Source organism: Crocodylus porosus, unplaced genomic scaffold (genome assembly GCF_001723895.1).
Source record: "Crocodylus porosus isolate Cpor-Errol unplaced genomic scaffold, CroPor_comp1, whole genome shotgun sequence".
In the NCBI taxonomy this organism is placed as follows: domain Eukaryota; kingdom Metazoa; phylum Chordata; order Crocodylia; family Crocodylidae; genus Crocodylus; species Crocodylus porosus.
The window spans coordinates 95,258,246-95,278,606 of NW_017728906.1; the positions used below are offsets into that span (position 1 = coordinate 95,258,246).

General features: G+C 46.0%; 1 protein-coding gene across 2 annotated transcripts in view; it reads left to right on the forward strand.

Moving 5' to 3' along the window:
• The first annotated feature begins 2,625 nt into the window (after nt 1–2,625).
• ANKRD10 (ankyrin repeat domain 10) overlaps nt 2,626–20,361 on the forward strand; it is a 49,952-nt gene continuing 32,216 nt past the window's right edge. The window contains exons 1-2 of one of the 2 annotated variants that reach the window (XM_019529655.1): nt 2,626–2,912; nt 8,089–8,241. In XM_019529655.1, coding sequence (XP_019385200.1) covers nt 2,712–2,912; nt 8,089–8,241 — 354 coding nt within the window. In that variant the 5' untranslated portion in view covers nt 2,626–2,711. The remainder of the gene's footprint in view (nt 2,913–8,088; nt 8,242–20,361) is intronic. The other variant, XM_019529656.1, reaches the window with a different exon arrangement.

Sequence of the window (20,361 nt, forward strand, 5' to 3'; positions counted from 1 at the left end):
ATCCCACTTCCCTTCTGATCCCTCCAATCCCTTCCGCAGACCCTTCTTGCCCCCTCAACCTTCCCCACAGACCCTATCCCCCCTGATCTCCCCCGTCCTGCTAGCCCCCCCATCCCTCTCATATACCCTGCTTACTCCTCTGATCCTCACAGACTCCACTTCACTCCTGGTCCCCCACCCCTGGAGCCTGCTTGCCCCTTCCAGATCCCCCCCTAATTCCCCCAACAGCTCCCTCATCCTGATCTACCTTAGATCAGGTGGCCATTTTTAACTCAATCCAACCTCCCCAAATGTAACATACAGCAATTCAAGGTATGAGCTTTCCATTACAGTACTTACCCTAGGTACAAGCAATCGTATTGTATTAAGTGGTTGCCAAGATGAACTGACATTGTGATCCAAGGAAGAACATTAAAGGTGTTAGTATCTTTCCAGGGTGAGTAAATGAGATAATCCTGCCTCAAACAAGCGACCTATGGAGGTCCCTTCCAGCTCTATGTCTATGATTCTACAAATTTCCTTAAAACTGCTGATTCTTCAAAGAAAACCTGAAGGAAAAAACTTGGGTTAAACAAGAGTTCTACGTATCATTTTATTTCTTCCTTTTTTCTACTTAAAGAACACAATACATTACTTTGACTGTGTCACATATCCACACCCTTAGAAAAAAGAATAGCATAATGCCTGAGAAAACAGGTTTTCTTATCCCCTGGGTACTTCATAATCACCGATCCCCAAAAGAAGCTTTAAGATTCTTAAACATACTACAAAAGCCAAATGATACTCGCTCCACCTTTGGGGCCGCTTGTTTCAAGAGTCAACTTGACACAATGATTAGGGGAAAAAAAAAAGATTCCTCAAGTAAATTAATTTGCAACAGTTATAATTGTACAAATTACAGGGCATTTCCAGTCTCACTACTCCAGCCCAGCATCTGCCAATACAGAACTGTTCCATAAGCCCCTTTTCCATAGGGTGAGCAAACGGTCCTCAGTCTAAGCAGTGTTTAAAAATTAGTTCAGTCCCCCGCCCCCAGAAGTTTAGCTTGTCAGCAGTGATTAGAGATGTTGAGTTGTATTTTGGCTCACTGGAAAAACCCGGGAATAATGACCTTCAGTTGTAAAAGCTTGATGTTTCTGTGGAGAAATTTCTAGAAATCCCCTTTCTACCTTTATCAAGGCCAAATCAGTTCCAAATTCAGGTGAACAAAGCTCAGTCCAAAATTTGACCAAGCTTTGCCCAATTGGACTCCTGGTCAGTCGAAAATTTGACTGAGCACAACTCGCTCATCAAAGCTGCATAGCTGTACAGTAGGGCAAGTATCCTCTTGCCTAGGGCCAGATTAACACGTAAACAAACTAGGCACATGTCTAGGGCCCTAGGTGAAGAAGGAGCCCAGTTGTGCTTATTTTACATATATAGTTATCATGAACAACTCATGCCTCCTGAGGTGGCGGGGGCAGGGGGGCACAGTGACCACCTGTAGGCAGCAGCTGCAGCATGGCTGCAGCAAGCAGGGGCTGCCTGAAGGTGGCCACGGTTATGTCAGAAGCAAGGGCAGGCCAAGTGGGGACCGCCTACAGGCTGCTGCGGGGGCAGCAGCAGTGAGGGTGGGCTGAGCAGGGACTGGCGGTAGCAATCTTGGCACTGAGGGTGGGCCGAGCAGGGATCACCTGCAGGTGGCCACTTGGGGTGGGGGTGGCGAGTGGTGACTGCCCACTAGCGCCAGCATCAGCAGTGGCCAATCTCATGGGGTGCACATGCCCCACCATGTCCCCCCTTGCACATTGCCTGTGATAGTTATTGACTAAAAAAAAGTAGGGGCCCATGAGTGCGTTTGCCTAGGGCCCACACCAACCACTCCTTTACGGCTTCAGATACTCCCCAAATCCAGGCAGGCATCCTACTTGCAAACCCCAGGCCCAAAAGCTTTGGGGTTCAGATGCTCCCTCTCCCTTCATGTTAGCGAAGGCTGAGAAACGTCTAGAAATCCCTTTCCTTTGCCCATGTGACAGAGGGAAAGAACTGGACTCCATTGCATTGCACACATCAACCTGGGCCAATTATTTCAGTTGGGCCCCTCCACAACGCTGACTTCACTGCAAGGCACGCTAAGAACTGAAATTTAGTGGGGGTGGGGGGAGAAGCCGCTTTTTAACTGGCAACGGTGCAAGACGAGGACTGAAGACAGCGACAGGCGAAGACGAGCTCCCGGGGGACGAGTGCGCAGCGCTGCCAGGCTGCTCCGCTCCTGCCGCTTCCACCCACGTCTTAACTACGGCGCAGGCGAGGTTCGGCTCGGGGCAGTTGGGCTTGTTCCAAGGCTCCCAGCACGTGGGCAGCCGTTAACTACAGTAACTGCACTGCCTGGGCCCGCCTCCTGGGGGCGGTGGATGGCAACGGCCGCCCTGATAATGACGGGGGGGGACTATGACGCTACCCTGTGCCCGGCGGGTGAAGTCCCCGCCCCACCCCGCCAGGAACAAGGTAGCAGCTGTGCATGCGCGGCTGGCGGGCGCCGTAAGCAGTGTGGGGCGGGGTAGGGCGCACGTGCGCATGCGCCCGATCATTCCTGGGCCCGGGGCGGAGCCTCACGCCGGCTCCGCCTCGCTTCCTTTGTGCTCAGCTGCAGCAGCGGCAACAGCAGCGGGAACCTCCAGCCGGGTCGGCGCGTGCACTCGTCTATCCCTGCCTAGTCCCCGCTCGCCGCCATGTCGCTGGGCCCCGGTGCCGAGGCGGGCTTCTCCAGCGAGGAGCTGCTCACGCTGCGCTTCCCCTTGCACCGCGCCTGCCGCGACGGCGACGTGCGGGCCCTGTGCGCGCTGCTGCACAGCTCGCCGCGCTCCGACCTGGCCGCCGAGGACTCCTTTTACGGCTGGACCCCCATCCACTGGGCCGCGCACTTCGGCAAGGTGCGGGCAGGGTGTATGTGTGGTGGCGCCGCCGGTCCCCCGGTCCCCTTACGCAGGCGCCCGCGCACGGCGCCATTTTATCCCGGGCGGGGGGGGGTCGGCGCGGGGGCTGCAGCCGGGGCCTCTCCCGTTCCCGCCTCGGGCAGGGAAGCGGACAAGCCAGCGGTGTCTCCCATTGGCTGGCCGGCGTTCGGAGGTGCCCGGGTCACGGGCCGCGACGGCGGGAGCCAATGGGGAACCGCTCCCTCCCGATCTGCCGCCCCCCCTCACCCGCCTGGGGCGTTCGCGCGCAGCTGCTAGCTCCGTGCCTGCCGCTGCCTGCCCCGCCCCGCCCCGCTGTTGTGGAGTCTCTGTTGTGGCGACCGGGCTACAAGGGCGGCGCTTTTGTGAAGATAGGTGTCGGATGAAATCGCGGCGCGCACCTGCCCCTGGAGGGTTGATTTGCTACATCTGTCTGCTTAATAGCCGTTTTGCGACAGCCAGGGTGCAAGCACCTATTTTTGCCAAAGGTGTTAAGCTGACTTAAACGGAGCGCAGAATGCTTGCTTTTGGCTCCTAAATAGTGGTCCCTAGATCTTTGTGCAAGGGTGTTTCTAAAATAGTCTGTATCTAAAGCTAGGTAGCCTTTGATTGCTTTATGTTCCACAGGGCGATAATGGATGGGGCTCTTAGCCCAGTTTCATAGATGTTAGGCATTGATGGGACTGTACAGATCATTAAAGAGGAGTGGGCATTTGGGGCTTTTATAGACATGCTGGGGGTGGGGGGGCACTTCCGTTAGAGTGGCTGCAAGAGCTGCTATGGACCACAGGGTCATGTGAATTGGTGTCCGCATGCTGAAAAATGGCAGTGGGGACGCTTTAACTAAAGGTAGCTGAACCAGCTTTAGTTTAAGCATCCTCCCTCACCCCCCATCTTTCAGCATGGGGCTACTGATGCACACAGCGCTGGAGTCCACTAGAGCAGTGGTTTGCAAACTGATGGATTGCATACCACTAATTTAAAATGATACAGCCTTAAGTACCACCAACACACTTTTGTCATACGAAGTAACTATAATAAACCTGTTAATGTGTACCTCTGACAGGTTGTCTGCATACCAGTGGTACCCATACCACAGACTGAGAACCGCTGCACTACAGAGCTGTAATTGCCATGCTCCCCACAGACTCAGTAGAGTCTGCCCCAGTGCATTGTAACTAATGCATCAGAACAGCCTCTCTGCCAATGTATAGGCACCCTTGAAGAAAGGAGCAGACACAAAAAGATGATAAACTCTCACTGGAGGGAGGAACCTCAGCCCTGCTGTCTTCTGGAGCAGGTGGAAGCAGAGCTGACTCCTCCAACTTCAGTGAATGCTTTTGATGTGACAGGCTGTATTGGAATTTATGAAGAATTTGAGTATGCGTTGAATTTACATCAAGTTTGTGTGAATGCTGTATTTCTGTTACAAACCCTACCCTTCCTGTGGGCTAGGAAAGTGTAAGGCGTACTTCAAAGAGACATATTTGAGTAATTAAGAAAAAACAAATTTGGTATTTAAATATTCATAAGATTGCATGGGTACCAAAATAGACCTTTCATTAGGTAAGACTGAGTAATATACCCATTCCTGGGAAATGAAACAATAGCTGCATTCATGGACTGCATACATCTTCATTTGCTTGTGTTTTTATTAATGTCTTTTATCTTAATTCAGAGTGGTCATAACTGAAATGGGAAAATACTTTTATTTTTAAACTTATTGCGGACTATTAAGTGTTAGCTTCTGAAAGGCTTAAGTAGATCCTACATGACAAAGGAAGGCATGTTGTTGTCATGTTGTTCTGCTTAGGCAGTCATTGGTTGGTATAAGAGTTCTTGAGTGGGCAATGCATTTACAAGCTCAGTTTTGCCATTCAACTTTTTTAATATATGGCATCTTGTAGTAAGTATTCCCGGTTTTCTATAACTTGTTTCTGCCCAAGGATAGTGGGCTCAGGGGAGAAACTATTTCAGTGTCTTCATAAATTAAAAAAACCCAAATACTCAAAAACAGTTTTGAGTTTTGTCTATATTAGGTTTTATATAGGTAATGGTGACTGACCCCACAATGAGGAAGGTAGAAAAGCTGTCAGAGGGGAAGTATGAGGAGAGGGGGGAAAGAATGAGACAGAAAAGAAGTCTAGTACCAAGATACTTTCAAATTTAAGAAAATGCAAAGATGGAAAAGAGTTCTAAACCTGTGATTTCATACGCTTTTTTTGTTGCATAGCAACTACTGTGGCTAAAACAAAAAATAATGTTCAGAAGGTGTGATGCCTTTCATTTTTAATGGCTTGGTATTCTGGTATCTTCTTGAGTATAAACCACAGTCCATTCAAAGTTGCGCTTCCTTTTTAAATTTAATGTTTATTTTCATGGAAAATATAAAAACGGAGAATTGCTTCTTGAGAGAGAAATGAATTCCACACAAACATCCAGCCAAATTACAGTTAATTATATAGCAGGGAGATAAACAAATATCTAAGTTCATGATCTCTAGCCATTGCTGGCAGGGATGTAGCGTAAGATTGTTCGTTCTCTCTCTCCCCCTCCCACCCCAACTCTTTTTCCCCATGTTTTGTACTCGTCCAGTTGTTGACTGCTTAGTCTTCAGTCAGTGATCCTGTGCCAGCTTCTAGTTTTGGCTTGTTGGAGTTTTTCTTTCTTTTTATTTTCCCCACAGAAAAACAATAGAGCAGTTCTTCTGTTGCAAAGAACTCAGACCACAACAGGTCAGGATATATATATATAATTTTTTTATCACTAAGTAATCCTGTTTGAAATCTTTCAGGTTTACCTTGGGGAATCATGTTTGTACACTGAACAGTTCTACAACTGTGGTGCCTTTTGAAATGATGTCAAGGGAGCCCAGGGTACAGTAGCATCTTGGTTGAGAATTGCTAAAATGGATACTGTGCCTTGTCTGTCTTAAATTATTTGTGATTAACAAGACCCCCTCCCCTGCCAACAATTTCACTTAGCCATACTCTTTAGTATGGCTAATTATCGTTAATAGAGGTGCAAAATCAGTTTTAAACAGTAAAGAAAGAGGGCAGTGGTTCCCAAATTCCATTTATTTTTAAAATTGAGAAAATTGCAACACCTACCATTTATCGAAGCTGAGATTGAGTTAAGAAAATGACAATAGCCTGATTCGGCTATAAACTTTTACAACAGTCTTCAAAATTGTGTATATTAAAATAGCCAAAACTTTTGCTTAGTGTTATATTAAACAGAATGTGGCGGGAAAAAAAGGGAAACAAATTTGTTGTTGGTAATGGCTATTATAGCAATTTAATCTGAAAGAGTGGTAATCAACATAATCTGAAAGCTTACTTATTTGTATATACGTAATTTGGCTTGGACTGTGGACATTTGACCAGCATTTTGTTTTTTTTGCATTTGTTTCAGCTCTTTGGAGGGATGTGGGGAGGGTGGGTGTGAAGAACTTTTCTTCCTTCCTTATAGATTGTCCTGAAAAAACATAAGATCAGGGGTGGGCAAAATATGGCTTACGGGTCCTGCCAGGCTTTCTTTTTTTTTTTTTTCCATCCAGCTGGCTGGCGCCTGCCAATTAATTGTATCCTGCCCAGCCTGTATGCTTAGTTCTTCATGTGTGTGGAAGAGCCCTAGCCCTGGCCAGCATGCACAGGTGGGGCCACTGCTGTAGCTGCCAGGGGACCTGCTCAGCTTCTCCCGCCTTCCGTGGCAGCTCCTCCTTGTGTCCCTGCTGCAGCTGTTGCTCCAGGCAGCAGGTAGGGAAGTGGTGGTGAGTGGGAGGAAGCTGCAGCTGGGCAGGAGCACAGAGCCCAGGTTCTGGGGCCCATGCCCAGTGAGGATGTGGAGCCCAGGTTAGCCTGGTTTCATCGCGCTGGGCTCCTTGTGGCTAGTGTAGCTCCCACTACTCAAATGCCATGTGTGTCCCCCATATGATGGAGCTGGCTTCCTTCCCTGCTCCAGCATGCAGCTCCTGGGACATTGTTGGAGTCCTGGGTGCTGCATGCGGTGGCAGGGAGTGGAGCTAGGCCCCTGGCTCCATTGCATGGGGCTTCCCCTTGGTGACATGCAAGTCTTGGGATGTGTGCATGAGCTGTGGGGAGACCCACGTGATAGAAGCAGGCTGACAAGGGATCCACAGTCACAGCAGGCATGGGCCCCAGATTTTGGGCTTTGAGCTCCTGCCTAGCTGCAACTTCCCTACCTGCTGTCTGGTGCAAGAGCTACAGCAGGGACATGAGGAGCTGCTGGAGTCCAGGGAAGCTGAGCAAGTCCCCTGCCGGCTATTGCAGTGGCCCCACCTGGATGCTGTGTGTGCTGGCTGGGGTGGGGCCCTCCCACACAAAAGTGAAGGAGTGAAGTGCACAGGCTGGGCAGGGTTCAATTAATTGGGAGGCACCAGCAAGTTGGATGAAAATCTCCTGGCGGACCACATCTGGCCTGCAGGCCATATTTTTCCTGCTCCTGATATTAAATGTTTTCAGGAAGATGTTTTTCAGCCTGGCTCTATTCCTTGCCACCACATGCAGCTCCTAGAACCTGCTGCTACTGGCAACAAGCTGCGCACCATGGGGGAGGTGGTGTGTGGAGGAGGGGGGGGTCCTGTTTAATACCCCCCCATACCATACTTCACATTCCCCCCACACACTGTGTAAGCCTAAGGCTTTGTTTTTGAGTTATTATGCAATCACACACACACACACACCCCGACAAATATTTTTTTAAATAAAATTAAAATATGTTAAAGTAGGTTTTGTTTGTGGTGTATGATTTGGTGTTTTTCTGGTTCTAAGATAGCAGCCCCCTTCCAAAAGGAATACTTATGGGAGGCAAGGGTGAGGGACTTACGGTGGCAACAGTTGAGGATTACAGGGGAGCGGCATGTGGGGATGGGACTTCTGGTTCCCAGATGGCAACTAGGGGATGGGGCACCTATTAGGGGGGTGAGGCTACACTTGCAGCCTTTGACAGCTCACCAGAACTCATTAAATGGCTCTCCAGCCAAAATAATTGCCCGCTTCTACTTAAGATGTCAAATTTTGTTTATCTTCAAGCAGAAGGAAGTGTTTTTGATTGCTTGATAGTGCTTCAACTATCAATTAATATGAATGATGCATGGTATTTCTAAATAGTTTTTCTTCATGTATCTTTAAAGCTGGAGTGCCTAATACAGTTAGTGAGAGCTGGAGCTACTGTAAATGCCTGTACAACACGTTTTGCCCAAACACCAGCCCATATTGCTGCTTTTGGAGGACATCCTCAGTGCCTGATCTGGTTGATTCAAGCAGGGGCCAACATAAACAAGCAGGTATGAACTAATACTTTGTTTTGTCTTTGTATCTAAAAGTGTGTTTATGCCTTAAACAATAATTGAATATGCTTATAGAGATTATCAGCATCATAAAGATCAACTGTGGAAAGCGTAAGCATCTCATAAAAATTTACAAAGGAAGTTGGCTGATGACAACTATAGTATGAAGTGTATAAGACCACTTAATTATTGAAGAACACTTTTTGCACAATATGTTGAGGTATGGATGGTGACTTGAGCAAAAGGTTATTATATTGGATCACTGGGGTCTGCAGCAGAACCACAAATTCTCATGTTAAAAATGCCTATTTTTAATAGATATGGACTTTCTCAGTGGCTTAATATGTTATGGTCTGGAAAAGTGTCTATACCATATCTAATTAAGCCATGGAAGCTGGTAGCAGACCACCATTATTGAGTGAAAATGCTCATTCTAATAAAAAGCAGGGTCTGCATTTATTTTAGCATGTATTTGTTTTTCTAATTTTTCTTTTCTAAGATGTAGCAAAATTCTACAAGTTACTTTTTAGTTAGTAGGGAAAGGCTTCTTCCTTCTCCTGAAGATGGAAACAATGAGAAGAAAACTTGTAATGGTAAAGGGGAGCTGAAGAATTGCAGACCAGCAGAGAGACTGAGGCATGCTGTTCTTGGCTAACAACTCAGAAAGGGGAAGGTCCAAGGACTAGTGGTGTACAGCTTGAGGTAATTGTGGAGCTCAGACTGGGAGTTGAGGAAATAACGGGGAAGAGACCGAAATGCAAGAATGACTCGATATGTTTAAACAACAGGATGAAAGAAAGTAGAAGGATATGACTGTAGGACAAGGCAGAGAAATAGGACTAGCAGAGGAGTTAAGATTTGAGGAATAAATTTGTTGGGCTGGAGATTGAAGAGGAGAATTGGGGAGAAATATAAATAGGCAGAAACCTAAAATAAGGTGTCAATGAAGAAGAGAGTAGCCCATGAGAATAGAGGCATAGGACACAATGGAGCTTGCCAAGGCAATGAGCCTTGGGGGATACTTGGCTGAAATACAGAAGAGTCTGAGAGACAACAGAAGGCAGAATTATCTTCAGACAGAAGGGAGAATTGAAGAAGTGGACCCCAGAGACTTGCACCAGTGCAAGGAAGAAGCAGGTTTGTGTGCCTGGAGTCTACTTATTAGGGAAAAGATGCAAGATTCTTGCTGAAATTGAGCTAGGATAATGATGATTGCCAAACTACAGAAGATTCTCAAAGCAGTAGAGGTTCAAGTGATTTTTTTTTTTCAATAGAACTCCTTCAGCTCATAAAAAGGGGGAGGGGCAAAGGCATATCAAGATAATGGAGAAAAAAAGATGACTTGAATTTGTGCTCCAAGGAAGGAATTGGGATATCTTAACCACTGAGGCAACCACAGGAAGAGCTCTTTTCTCAAAGGCTAGACTTCATGTGCATACTTTGGGAAATAGCCTTCTAGGATTAAGGCTGGTATAACTGATAAGAGTATTAAGCTAAGAAAAGAAGGGAGAAGGTAGAGGGGCAGTGTAGGATGACCTCTCTGCCTGGCTTTAGGTCACAGCAGGATATGACAGGGAATAAAAGTATGTCAGTGGGTAGAAGGATGGATGGCAAAGAGGAAGTAATAATAATGATGGGAACAGTAGTGGGTAGGTGATACAGTTAGTGACAAGATAGGATTCTGCTAAGGAATCCTATCAACTAGTGAACTGGGTGCAATTGGTAAGAAACAACTGAAATGTTTGTATGCTACTACCAGGCAGGTGGAAAACAGAATGAAGCAATTTAGGCATAACAATCTTAGATGGAAAACCAAATATTATAAGAATAACAGAAACATGGTAGAACAGCAGCCATCACTGGAAGACGGTGTTGAAGGGTATGTGCTGCTAAGGACAGGTAACAAATTATTGTTAATTTGCAAGTTATCCTGATTGATTGATTGATTTATTCATTAAATGTTTTTATTTTATAGTCTGCATTATTAAGAAACAATGATAAAACATGGTCATCCTTCCTTAAAGCAATTTTGGCTGTAGAATAATTCTGCATTAGGATTGGAAGTATACTTTGGCTCCTCAGGATCAAATATGGGTAAAAGTAGAGATCTCCCTAATGGTCTTTAGGGAGTAATGCCAACAATTGCCATTATAGGAAACTTGTCAGATATAAATTTCAGAGCAGATGCTGTAAATAATAGTAGGGTCCATTTGTTTGGGCCCTGGATCTGATAGCGAATACTTCTTTACCAAATACTTACTGAAACAAGAAGTGATGCTTATTTCTTTTGATTGGTAATGAAGGCTGTGGCGGACCAGTAGGGGGTGCTCCTGTGCTGAGCCACCCACCTCACTGTGCCTGATCCACCTTCCAGGCTCTGAGTGCTTCCCTGGGGGCACCTCACGTCTGCCTGATCCCCTTCCTGGGGCACACCTGCAAGCCTGGAGGTAATGCTGCCACCACTCGCAAGTCTTGGTTTATTAGTGGCTCTGTGCCTCGTGAGGTACACGGGCTTTATAGACCTGAAGGTGGTACTTGGCCCATTGCAAGAACTTGGGGTGCTTTCCTTTAGTCTGAAGCATAAATAGAGGTTTCCCTTAGCCAGGCCAAGGGAGTCTAGACCCTCTCCCAATAATTCTCCCCTGCTAGGTACAGAGGAGAACTTGATTGATTACAGTCAGTAGGTTTGGAATAGCATATGGGGTGGAGCAATATCAAAGAATAGCCCTTAGCGCACAGTGGCATCGTAGCCTTTGATCACGCATCTGGGTTACTGCAAGCTATATCTCTAGTTAGATCTCAAGTAGCTTACTCACAGGTATCCAGAGGAAGGTGGAGATTCCCTCTGCACCTTCCAGCAGTTTATTCTCCATGAGTTTCAAGAGAGAGAGTTAGTTTCAGATGGTCCAGCTTCTCTGAGAGTCTTCATCACAGCTGTCACCCTTCCTCCTGGGCAGGCTATAACAAATGGACCTTATGACCTCATTTACCTGATCCAGTGAAGGCCAGCAGTTGTTGGCTGCCAGACAACCAATTTGAAATGCATCACTCGTTGCCGGGTAGATTGGCAGGGTCTCTAGCCCCGTCCAAGTCATGATGTCATTGCTTAGAACAATAGGGAGTTTAAGCCTCCCCACCACCAAGGTGTATGAGGCCAGTCATGTGGGCAGAGGGAACAGGTTCCTCCCTCCCTCAGGAATGTATCTAGCTCAAGTTACAACTCACGGTTACCTGAAGCAGATGGGGAGGGGTGCCTGCCCTCTGCAGTGACCATGATAGCCAAGTTGTCAGATAGCAGAGTTTGGGGAGAGACTGGGATGGCATTCTGCCACAAAGGCATTATAGGAGAGTTGATCGTTGAAGATGACCTTGGATTCAGTATTCATGTGTGTTGATTCTGTTTTTTAAAAGAAGGCTAAAAAGAAATAGGTGTAATGCTAACAGCCTCTTTGAAAAGGGTAAATGGACAAATTGAGGGAAGTAACTTCCGGACGTGAGGATCTCAGAGACTCAAAAGAATTTTCAGGTCTCTTCCACGTTCATGTCAAAGGTGCTAAAATTATTAGGAAAAGCTTTATAGGCAGGGATAAATTTTACGATGCTCTGCACAAAGTGGTCAAAGGAATACCATCAACTGAGCAACTATTCCTCCTCAGAAAATTCAGTGTAAGAGTTGGCGCAGACCGCTCATGGCCAGATTGCCTAGGACACTTTGGCATTGGCAAGATGAATGAAAACAGCCATTGACTTCTTCAGTTCTGTGCCCAAAACCAACTCTGCATTACTGATTTCATATTTTTATGGAAAAGTTTGTCACAAGGTGTCATGGGGATGAAAGGCGGACATCACCAGCTGTCCTGAACACTGATCACCTATGAGAAGGCTAAGGGGTTGATGGGTTGTTAGGTCTCTTCAGACAACCCCAGGGCCTTTTGTGTGCTGTCTCTTTGTGGTGGATTTGGGGCCAGGGATATACATAGAGCTACAGCCTACCCTCATATAACCTATGAATACACAGAGACTCCAGTAAAGTTCAACAGTATATTATAAACTCATGATCACAACAAAAAAAGACTAATAGTAGGAAACGTACATAACATCAGGCATTAACTGTATACACTGGTTAGCTTCAGTGCACCATAAACAGAACTGCCAGGAGCAGCAAAGGGCAGCCTCAGGGATTTCACAGGCTCACTGAGCTGGAGTGACAGTCAGGCCCTCAGTTTTTTTCGCTCAGACTGAGTGAGGGAAGGGTGATTGCTGATAATTACCAGTCCAATGGATGATCGAGGTCCTGATCCAATAACACGTTTACAGGTAAGTCTCCAATTATAATCCGGTCCAGTTGGTCACTCCTCTCACTGCTACAGTTACTGCTCATATGGCTCAGACATGCAGGTATGATCGATCACCAACCAAGTAAGCTTGTGCACTATTCAAACTTCAAGTCCTCTTAAGCATCCATATTCCATTCATGCTGCATCACACTTCAGGATTCCTTAAATACTCGCCAGAATTGCACTAGGTGTCAGTCATTCTTTTCACCAATCATGCTCGCATTTACATGATACCCTACTATTGTGCTCTTGGCACTCAGGTATAGTACATGGTGCTCTACTGGACCACACAAGCTACTGTGCGAGCACCCCAGATGTAAGTGCATCACTGGCACCATCAAGATGGAAAGTTTAGCTGTTCTAGAACCTTCCTACCTCTGAGCATGTGCACACTGATTAGAAGGGATCTTGTGTTATGGACTACATCCAACAGGGACATCCACGATCAGGCCACTGGCACCAACCTAGACCATGTTGTTGTTAACAGGAAAGATCTACCTTCAGTGCAGAAGATCCACACATTCCACAGTGTTGACTGTGACACTGACCACTCCCTGATCCTTAGCAAAGTGAGAATTAGAGCCAAGAAACCACATAGAGCAAAACCTAGGAGCAAGCCCAAAATCAGTACCACTGACACCAAGAACCAAAGGAAATGCCAAGAATTTGTGAAAGCTTTTGAACTTGGCATGTTTGGGAAGTTGCCATCAAACAAGGCAGGGGAAATTTGAGAAGGCTTAAAAACTGCAATCCATGAAATGACTAAAGCTATGTTTGAGGAAGAGAGACCATCCAATAAGAAAATTTAGAAAAACTACTACCTCATCAGCATCAAGCTGCAGCCTATTTGGAACACAGCAAGAAGCCAATAGAGAACACCAAAGCAAGGCTTTGATAGGCAAAAAAAAAAAAAAGGTACAGAAAGCAACTAGATGCTGTGCCAGTTAGTATTGGATTAAGCTCTGTGGTGGGATACAAACAGCCTCAGACACACGAAACCTAAAAGTCAAGTATAGTGGTCTGAAGAAAGCTTTAGGCTTTCAACAAGGTTGCCCCCCTCAAGTCACGGAGCAGTGAAGCTGTTAGATGGAAGCAAGCAGATGTCATAGCTTTGAGATAAAAAGCAGAGTGAAGCAAAGATGTGTTCTTGCCCCCACACTTTGAAACCTCAGTACTCTTGAACTACGCGTTTAAAGACATGAAAGGTGGAATGTACATTTACACAAGATAGGTTGAGGAAACTCTTCAACCTGTCGCAACTAAAGTTAGAAAGGTGCTTATTAAGGAGCTTCTATTAGCTGATGATGCTGCCCTTATAGCCTGTGACAAAGACCTACTACAAGAACTCATGGATTGCCTCTCAAGAGCTTGCCAGACATTAGTTATCATCATCTGCTTAAAGAAAACGATTGTACTAAGACAGGGAGTTCCATGAGATCCATCTATTACCCTTAAAGAGAACCAGCTAGAAGTAGTCCAAAAGTTCAGCTACCTAGGTTCTACAGTGACCACTAGGTTCTACAGTGCCCACTAGCTTCTCAGTGGGCCTAGGGACAGACATTAAAAAAGCCTGAGTTTGAATTGATTCAATCTTTGCAGGTTAGTCTAACCTACGTAGGTAGAACTGGTTTGCAACTGCACAGACATTCCCTCTGGACTGAAGAAATGCAGGCGCATGCCTGCAGCGGCTCAGGCTAGAAGCCAGAGGACACAAGAGCAACCCTCCCTTCCCTTCGACAGCGCTGAGGTGAGAGTGGGGAGGTATGACATGGCTCTGGCAGAACGCTCTGATTAGGGAGGGGTGTAAACCCCAACTCTGCCTGTGCTGTCCCAGGTTCTTCCCCGCTTGCTGCTGAAGAGGTGCGAGTGTTGCCAGACCTCAGCCTCGAGCTGTCACTCAGTGGGGTGTGTGCAGCGCATACATCTGGTGATGATACTGAGCTTTTCTATCTCCCTCTCCCTGCTTCATACTTTCTGCAAACTGGACAGGTGAGGGATCCAGCAGGGGCCTGATAATACAGAGTTTATTAGCCCATCAAGGAAACAAAAGCCTCTCTCATTAATTCAAGCTCTTCTTAAACAGCTTTTTCCAAGGAAGGAATGAAGGGACATTACTAGCTGATCTGTTGATTAGCTCCAGAAAGCCCTGAGCAGACACTGATCTGTCTGCCTGTCCCAGTGAAATTGGAGACACACTCACAGACACCTCTCAGCATTAGCTAGCATGCCACATGTCTAGAGTCTGTGGGGCTGGGGTCTGCGCTGTGGGAGATTGGAGTGGGGGGGAAGCAAAATCCCTGTTTGAGCAGTGAGGGGGGGAATGGGGGCAGGGGAAAGCAAGGCAGACCCTGCTGTGCCTGCAGTCTCTGCTGGTGCTCCAGCTAGGGAGCAGAGGGACGGGGCCAGCCCTATTTTCTGAAGCAGACAGTACAATCCAGGGCTGCAAAGCATCTGGGATGCTGGAGGACTTTGTCCCAGACCCCATCCTGCATTAAGTTAAACTAGACGCTGCATAAACTGGTTTGACCCAGATCCGTTAAGTCTGATACTATATTCAACCAGGTTCATCTCAAACTGGTTACAGACATTTTGAAACTGGTTTATGTGCACTGAACTTATGTTCTGTTGTAGGCTTAAACCAGTTTATGATCAATTAAACTGATTCATGTGTAATGTCTGTCCCTAGCCTGGATGATTAACTTAATGTATGAATTGAAAAGGCTGCCACCACCTTCAGCAGACTAACTAAAAGAGCATAGAACATCTCAAAGCTTATCATCAAGACCAAAATGCTAGTGTACAAAGCTTGCGTACTTTGCACTCTTGTGTAATGAGGTAACATGGACAACCTGTGCATATCAAGAGAGAAGCTTCCACTTACGCTGTTTACACTACATACTCAGCATTAAATGGCAAGATAGTTACCAACGCAGAGGTTCTTTGAAGGGCAAATTTACCAAATGTAACAGCCGTACTCGGAGATAATTGAGCTAGGTAGGTCATCTGAGCAGATTGGAAGATGGATGTATACCCAAGGACGTGCTATACGAGGAACTATCACAGGGAACAGGAACAACAGGATTTCCCAAGTTTCACTGCAGCAAGATATGAAGTCATTTGGAATTGACTAATGGGTAACCTTGGTAAGAGATCAGAACAAGTGTTGTCATTGTCTCCTGCAGAGCATCGAAGTCCACAACTGGAATTGGCTCCAGCAGCTTGAAGAAAAGAGTCCATAGGAAGCAAGCAGCTCCCAAACCGCTTAACCATGATGCATACACTTGCAACCACTGCCACAGATCATGCAAATCTCAGATTAATCGCATAAGATAGTGCAAACCATCTGTGTCATAGGCTTCAACATCCAGAGTCTCGTAGACGAAAGGATATCAAAGGCAAAGACAAGCTTAGTTAGATCTCAGACTATTAACATAGCAAAAATAGAAGTAGAGCAAAAAAAGAAGTGGCATTCCTGTGCAGTGAAGGTAATTTAAGAATAGGAAAGGCTCAAGAACCTAAGTGTATGATTTCTCCTAATTTTCAGTAAGGATGATGACATTGACCAACAGGGCAATGGCAGAATAAGGGGAGTGGGATATGGAAATGGACTTTTCCTCCACAGAGGCGGAAGCAAAATTTAGCTTAACACACTCCAGTTTTGGAGTCACATTGCACTTCCTGTGGCATGTATTTTTTACAAAGCTATAAAGTCAGGGGTTGGGATCATGTGATTAGAGAATAACAATAGTAGTATCTACTTAAAGGGAGAGGTGATTTAGGCAGTTTCCACCTCAATAGCATAAAAGGCTTCAGAGCAGTTTGCAAGGAAAAAATAAAGATGAGGTGGTAAATGGGGGGTTAGGGGGGGATGTGAAAAATAATGTGTGGGTTTACCAGAGCTAGCTCATGCCAGAGTAACCTGATGCCTTTATACGATAAATTCTCCTATAAACAAAGGAGATGGAAAAGATCTGGTGCATCTGGAATTCAGTAAAGTATTGGAAGTGCTGCCACAAGGAAAATTGTTAGTAAAGTTGAAGAAGTAAAGTTGATAAAACTGTCAGGTGAGTAAGGAAGTGGCTAAAGGGGGTGGGGAGGGCTGCACTGAGTTAAGTCTGAGAGGAAATTAGTAGTAGTTCTTCAAGGATTGATATTGGGACTATTGGGATCTTGTTTAATACTTTTGTTAGTGACTGACCAAAAAGTGGCAATGTGGTGATGACGTAAGCTAAGGAAAAATTAAATACAAAAATACTGGAGTATTTTACAAGAAGAACTAGATAAACTTAAGGACTGAAGTAACAACAGTTCCTACTCTTAATTTCTACTCTAAGCTGGGAATTTCCCAGTTGGAAGCAATTTATATGGAGAAGGACTTGGTAGCCTATGAACCATTCAGTGTTAACACACTATGTAAAAAAAGGCAGTTGTAATCATAGGATGTACTGGGTGACACATTTTTCAGTAGGAGTGGGGAAGTACTAGTGCCACTGTGAGACTGGAAAATTACATATGGTTCTAGTCATTTATATTCAAGGAGGAGAAATTCAAACTGGAACAGGTGCAGGGAAGGGCTACCAAGGCCTTGGAGTGATGTAATAGTTGAAGCACTTCAAATGCTTCAGGCATATGTGCCCTGTGAAGTGGTCCCAAAATGTCTTAAGTGCTCCAAAAATAACCCTGAATAAAACAGTAACTATTTGGGAGAGCTTGCACTTTCAGTGAGCTGAATGCCTCTCTGTGGCCTGACACACTTAAAAAGTACATCTGTCCAAGGCCTAAGACAGTGATGCGCAACTTTTTTTTAACAAAAGTGGGCCAAACATTAAAATTGAAAATGGGCCACAGGCTGCATAGGGAAGTATTATATTTTTTGTATTTTTGCATATCCTAATGTTGAGTATTTTACATATTAGAAAGGAAAGCATACATTTTTTAGTAATTTTAGGTTTATTGATATAAAGTTAAAAAGTTCAGTATTCTGTAGTATTAATTTAAACTTTATAAAAATAATTAAAAAATCATTACAAAAAATAAAACCAGCCATGAGACATGACAATAAAAGAATTCTTTCAGATCACAGATGGAGATTGCTCAGCTGGCAGCACTGTACCATAAGCTTCCTGCTCTTCCTAGTGCCCTACCACTGTTTTCCTGAAGTGGAGAGTCATGGCCAAGTGGTAGACGTAGGGCTATGTGGTGCCCCAGAGCAGTGAGGTTTTCTTCAAAACTTGAAATTTGTATTTTCAGATGCTGTAGCCAGACTTGTGCTATGCTAGAGCCCTGTGGGCATGCGTGCATGGAACCACCAAGGGTGGGTCTCCACTGCCACTTCCAGCTGCCAAAATTTTCGTGGGGCTCCAGAGCTCAGCAGCTGAGAATCCCTACTGTTTGCCTCCCTCTTCCCCATTGAATTCAGCAGCAGGAAAAAGGGACTGAGCAACAGTGGTGGCATGCATCGTGTGGGCTCAAGAGCTGCATGAAAGTTCTGAGCCCACGAGCACATCAGCATGGATTTAACAGAGGTTGAGCACCTTTGGCCTAAGATAATCGGGGAAATTGAGAGTTTTATCATAAGGAGAAGTCAAGCTTGTCTAGAGCCTTGCAAAACAGGCTCAGAGGATATGATTACTCCCATCTCCATCTCGCATCTATTTATAGACAGCAGATATCAAGGCTATTTATTAACTGAAGGACTCTTTGGCGCAAGAACAAATGGATATAGAAACTAACCATAAATTTGGACTGGAAATTAGAGAAAAGTTTCTGACATAAGTGCTATTCTGTCTTTATTTTGTAACATTAATTTAAAAAGGTCTACTCTTGTTGAACTGTGTGCTCATCTATCCCCATTGCACCTATCAGGAAGAAAAAACCTACTTCCTTCCCCCACGCTCCTTCCCAACCCTTTCACACTTCATTGTGGAAGTGCTTCAGAATGAATTGACTTTTGAAATTCGGCCTCGTAAGTTCAGGGATGGGATCATTCCTTTTTCAGTGAGAATCATTTTTGTTTTCTAGCCTTGCATAACTGCCAACATGCCTGTTTTCTTCATGCTCAGCAAAGAACTGGTTTTCATCTAAAACTTTACTGTAAATAATTTGGCATCCTGGGGATTTTAGAAGTAGTTGTGATTAGAATTTTGACACATTAAGCACAGAACACTTATTACAGGTGTTGTAAACAAACACAAAGTTATTTTTGTAGCTAATCCACTAAATCTTTAATTGGAGAGTAGTGTTGTTCCCTCCACAGCCTCAGAGGTTGCACAGGAGGGTGTTCTTGTATTGACTGTCCTAGGTCAGTAGGTGTAAAAGGACTAATAGCTCCTTTTAAGGAATATCCCTCTCTTTTGGGGGGGGGGGCATTTAGCCCCATTCATGTTCAGGGGTTTCTGGCCTGTGTTACGAGACAACTGGATTTACTACAGCTTTGTGATTTGTGAGCACTTATAGGTGGGAGGGCTTATAACAGAGGCAGGCAAAATATGGCCCATAGGCCAGATCTGGCTTACTAGGCAATTTCATGTGGCCTGTGGGTGCCCACCGGCTAATTGTAGCCCACCCAGCACATGCCTCTCGCTCCCACCTACATGGGCAAAAGCCAGCACTTAGTGTCCAAGTGGAGCTGCTGTTACTAGTGCTGCAGCCGGGAGGGGACCTGCTTGGCTTCTCTGGCATCCCACTTGCTTCAGGTACCAGGTAGGGAAGCAGTGGGGGCAGAGCTGCAGCTGGGCAGGAGTGCAAAGCATAGGGCTGGGACTGGCAGCAGCATGGAGCCTGTGCCCGGTGGGGGCAGGAGTGTGGGAGTGCAGAGTTTGGGTGAGCAGGGTGTAGTGGCATGTGGCTCAGACCAGTGCTGCCATGTGGTGGCAAAAAGTGGAGCAGCTGCTGTCAGCTCTAGCCCCATGTTCTGTCCTTCCGCCCAGCTGCAGTTCCACCCCTGTCACTTCCCTGCCTGGTACCTGGAGTGAGTGGGACACAGGGAATCCCAGCAGCTCTCCCAGTGGTGGCAGCAGTAGCCCTGCCCAGGACTCTGCTGGAAAGCAAGTGGTGGGGCTCCCCCTGCCCCACTTTTGGTAGATTCCTGAGACCTGCATAACAGGGAGTGGTGAAGACAGCCAGCTTCATTGCATGGGGCTTCCCCTGGTGGCTCACGAGTGCTGGGAGCTGCATGTGCACTGTGCAGAGCTCTGTGCCATGGAGGTGGGCCAGCCTGACAACACTTGGTACTACCACGTGCAGCACTGGCCAGAGGTGCTGCAGTGAGGCCTCTGCACCATGGGGGGCAAAGTGTGTTTGGAGGGGGCTCCCCTACCCTCCATCACACCTTTCAAATGCCACAACCACAGCCTCCCCCGCAAGTCACCACATACCCTATTGTCCCCCAACGCGTACAGCCACATCCCCTCATAAACTCCCCTTCCCTGCACATGCACACTTTCCATAATATATAAGGGTAAGACTTTATTTTTCAGTTATTATATAATCACTAATATATACACTATGCAAACACAACTTATGACAAAATATTTTTTGTAATAAAATTAAAAGATGTTATAATAGGTTTTTGACTTTTAGTCGGTAGGTGTTTTATTGGGGGGGTTTTCTGTTTTCAAGATGGCAACCCTTTCCTCCCAAAAGGTAGACTTCCACTGGTAAAGGTCAGGGGTTAGGAGAGGGACTTCTGGCCCCAAGATGGTGCCCAGGGGGCGGGACACCTGTCATAGCCTGGGTCTGCCCTTTGCAGCTCTCTACGGCTCACCAAAACTCATTAACT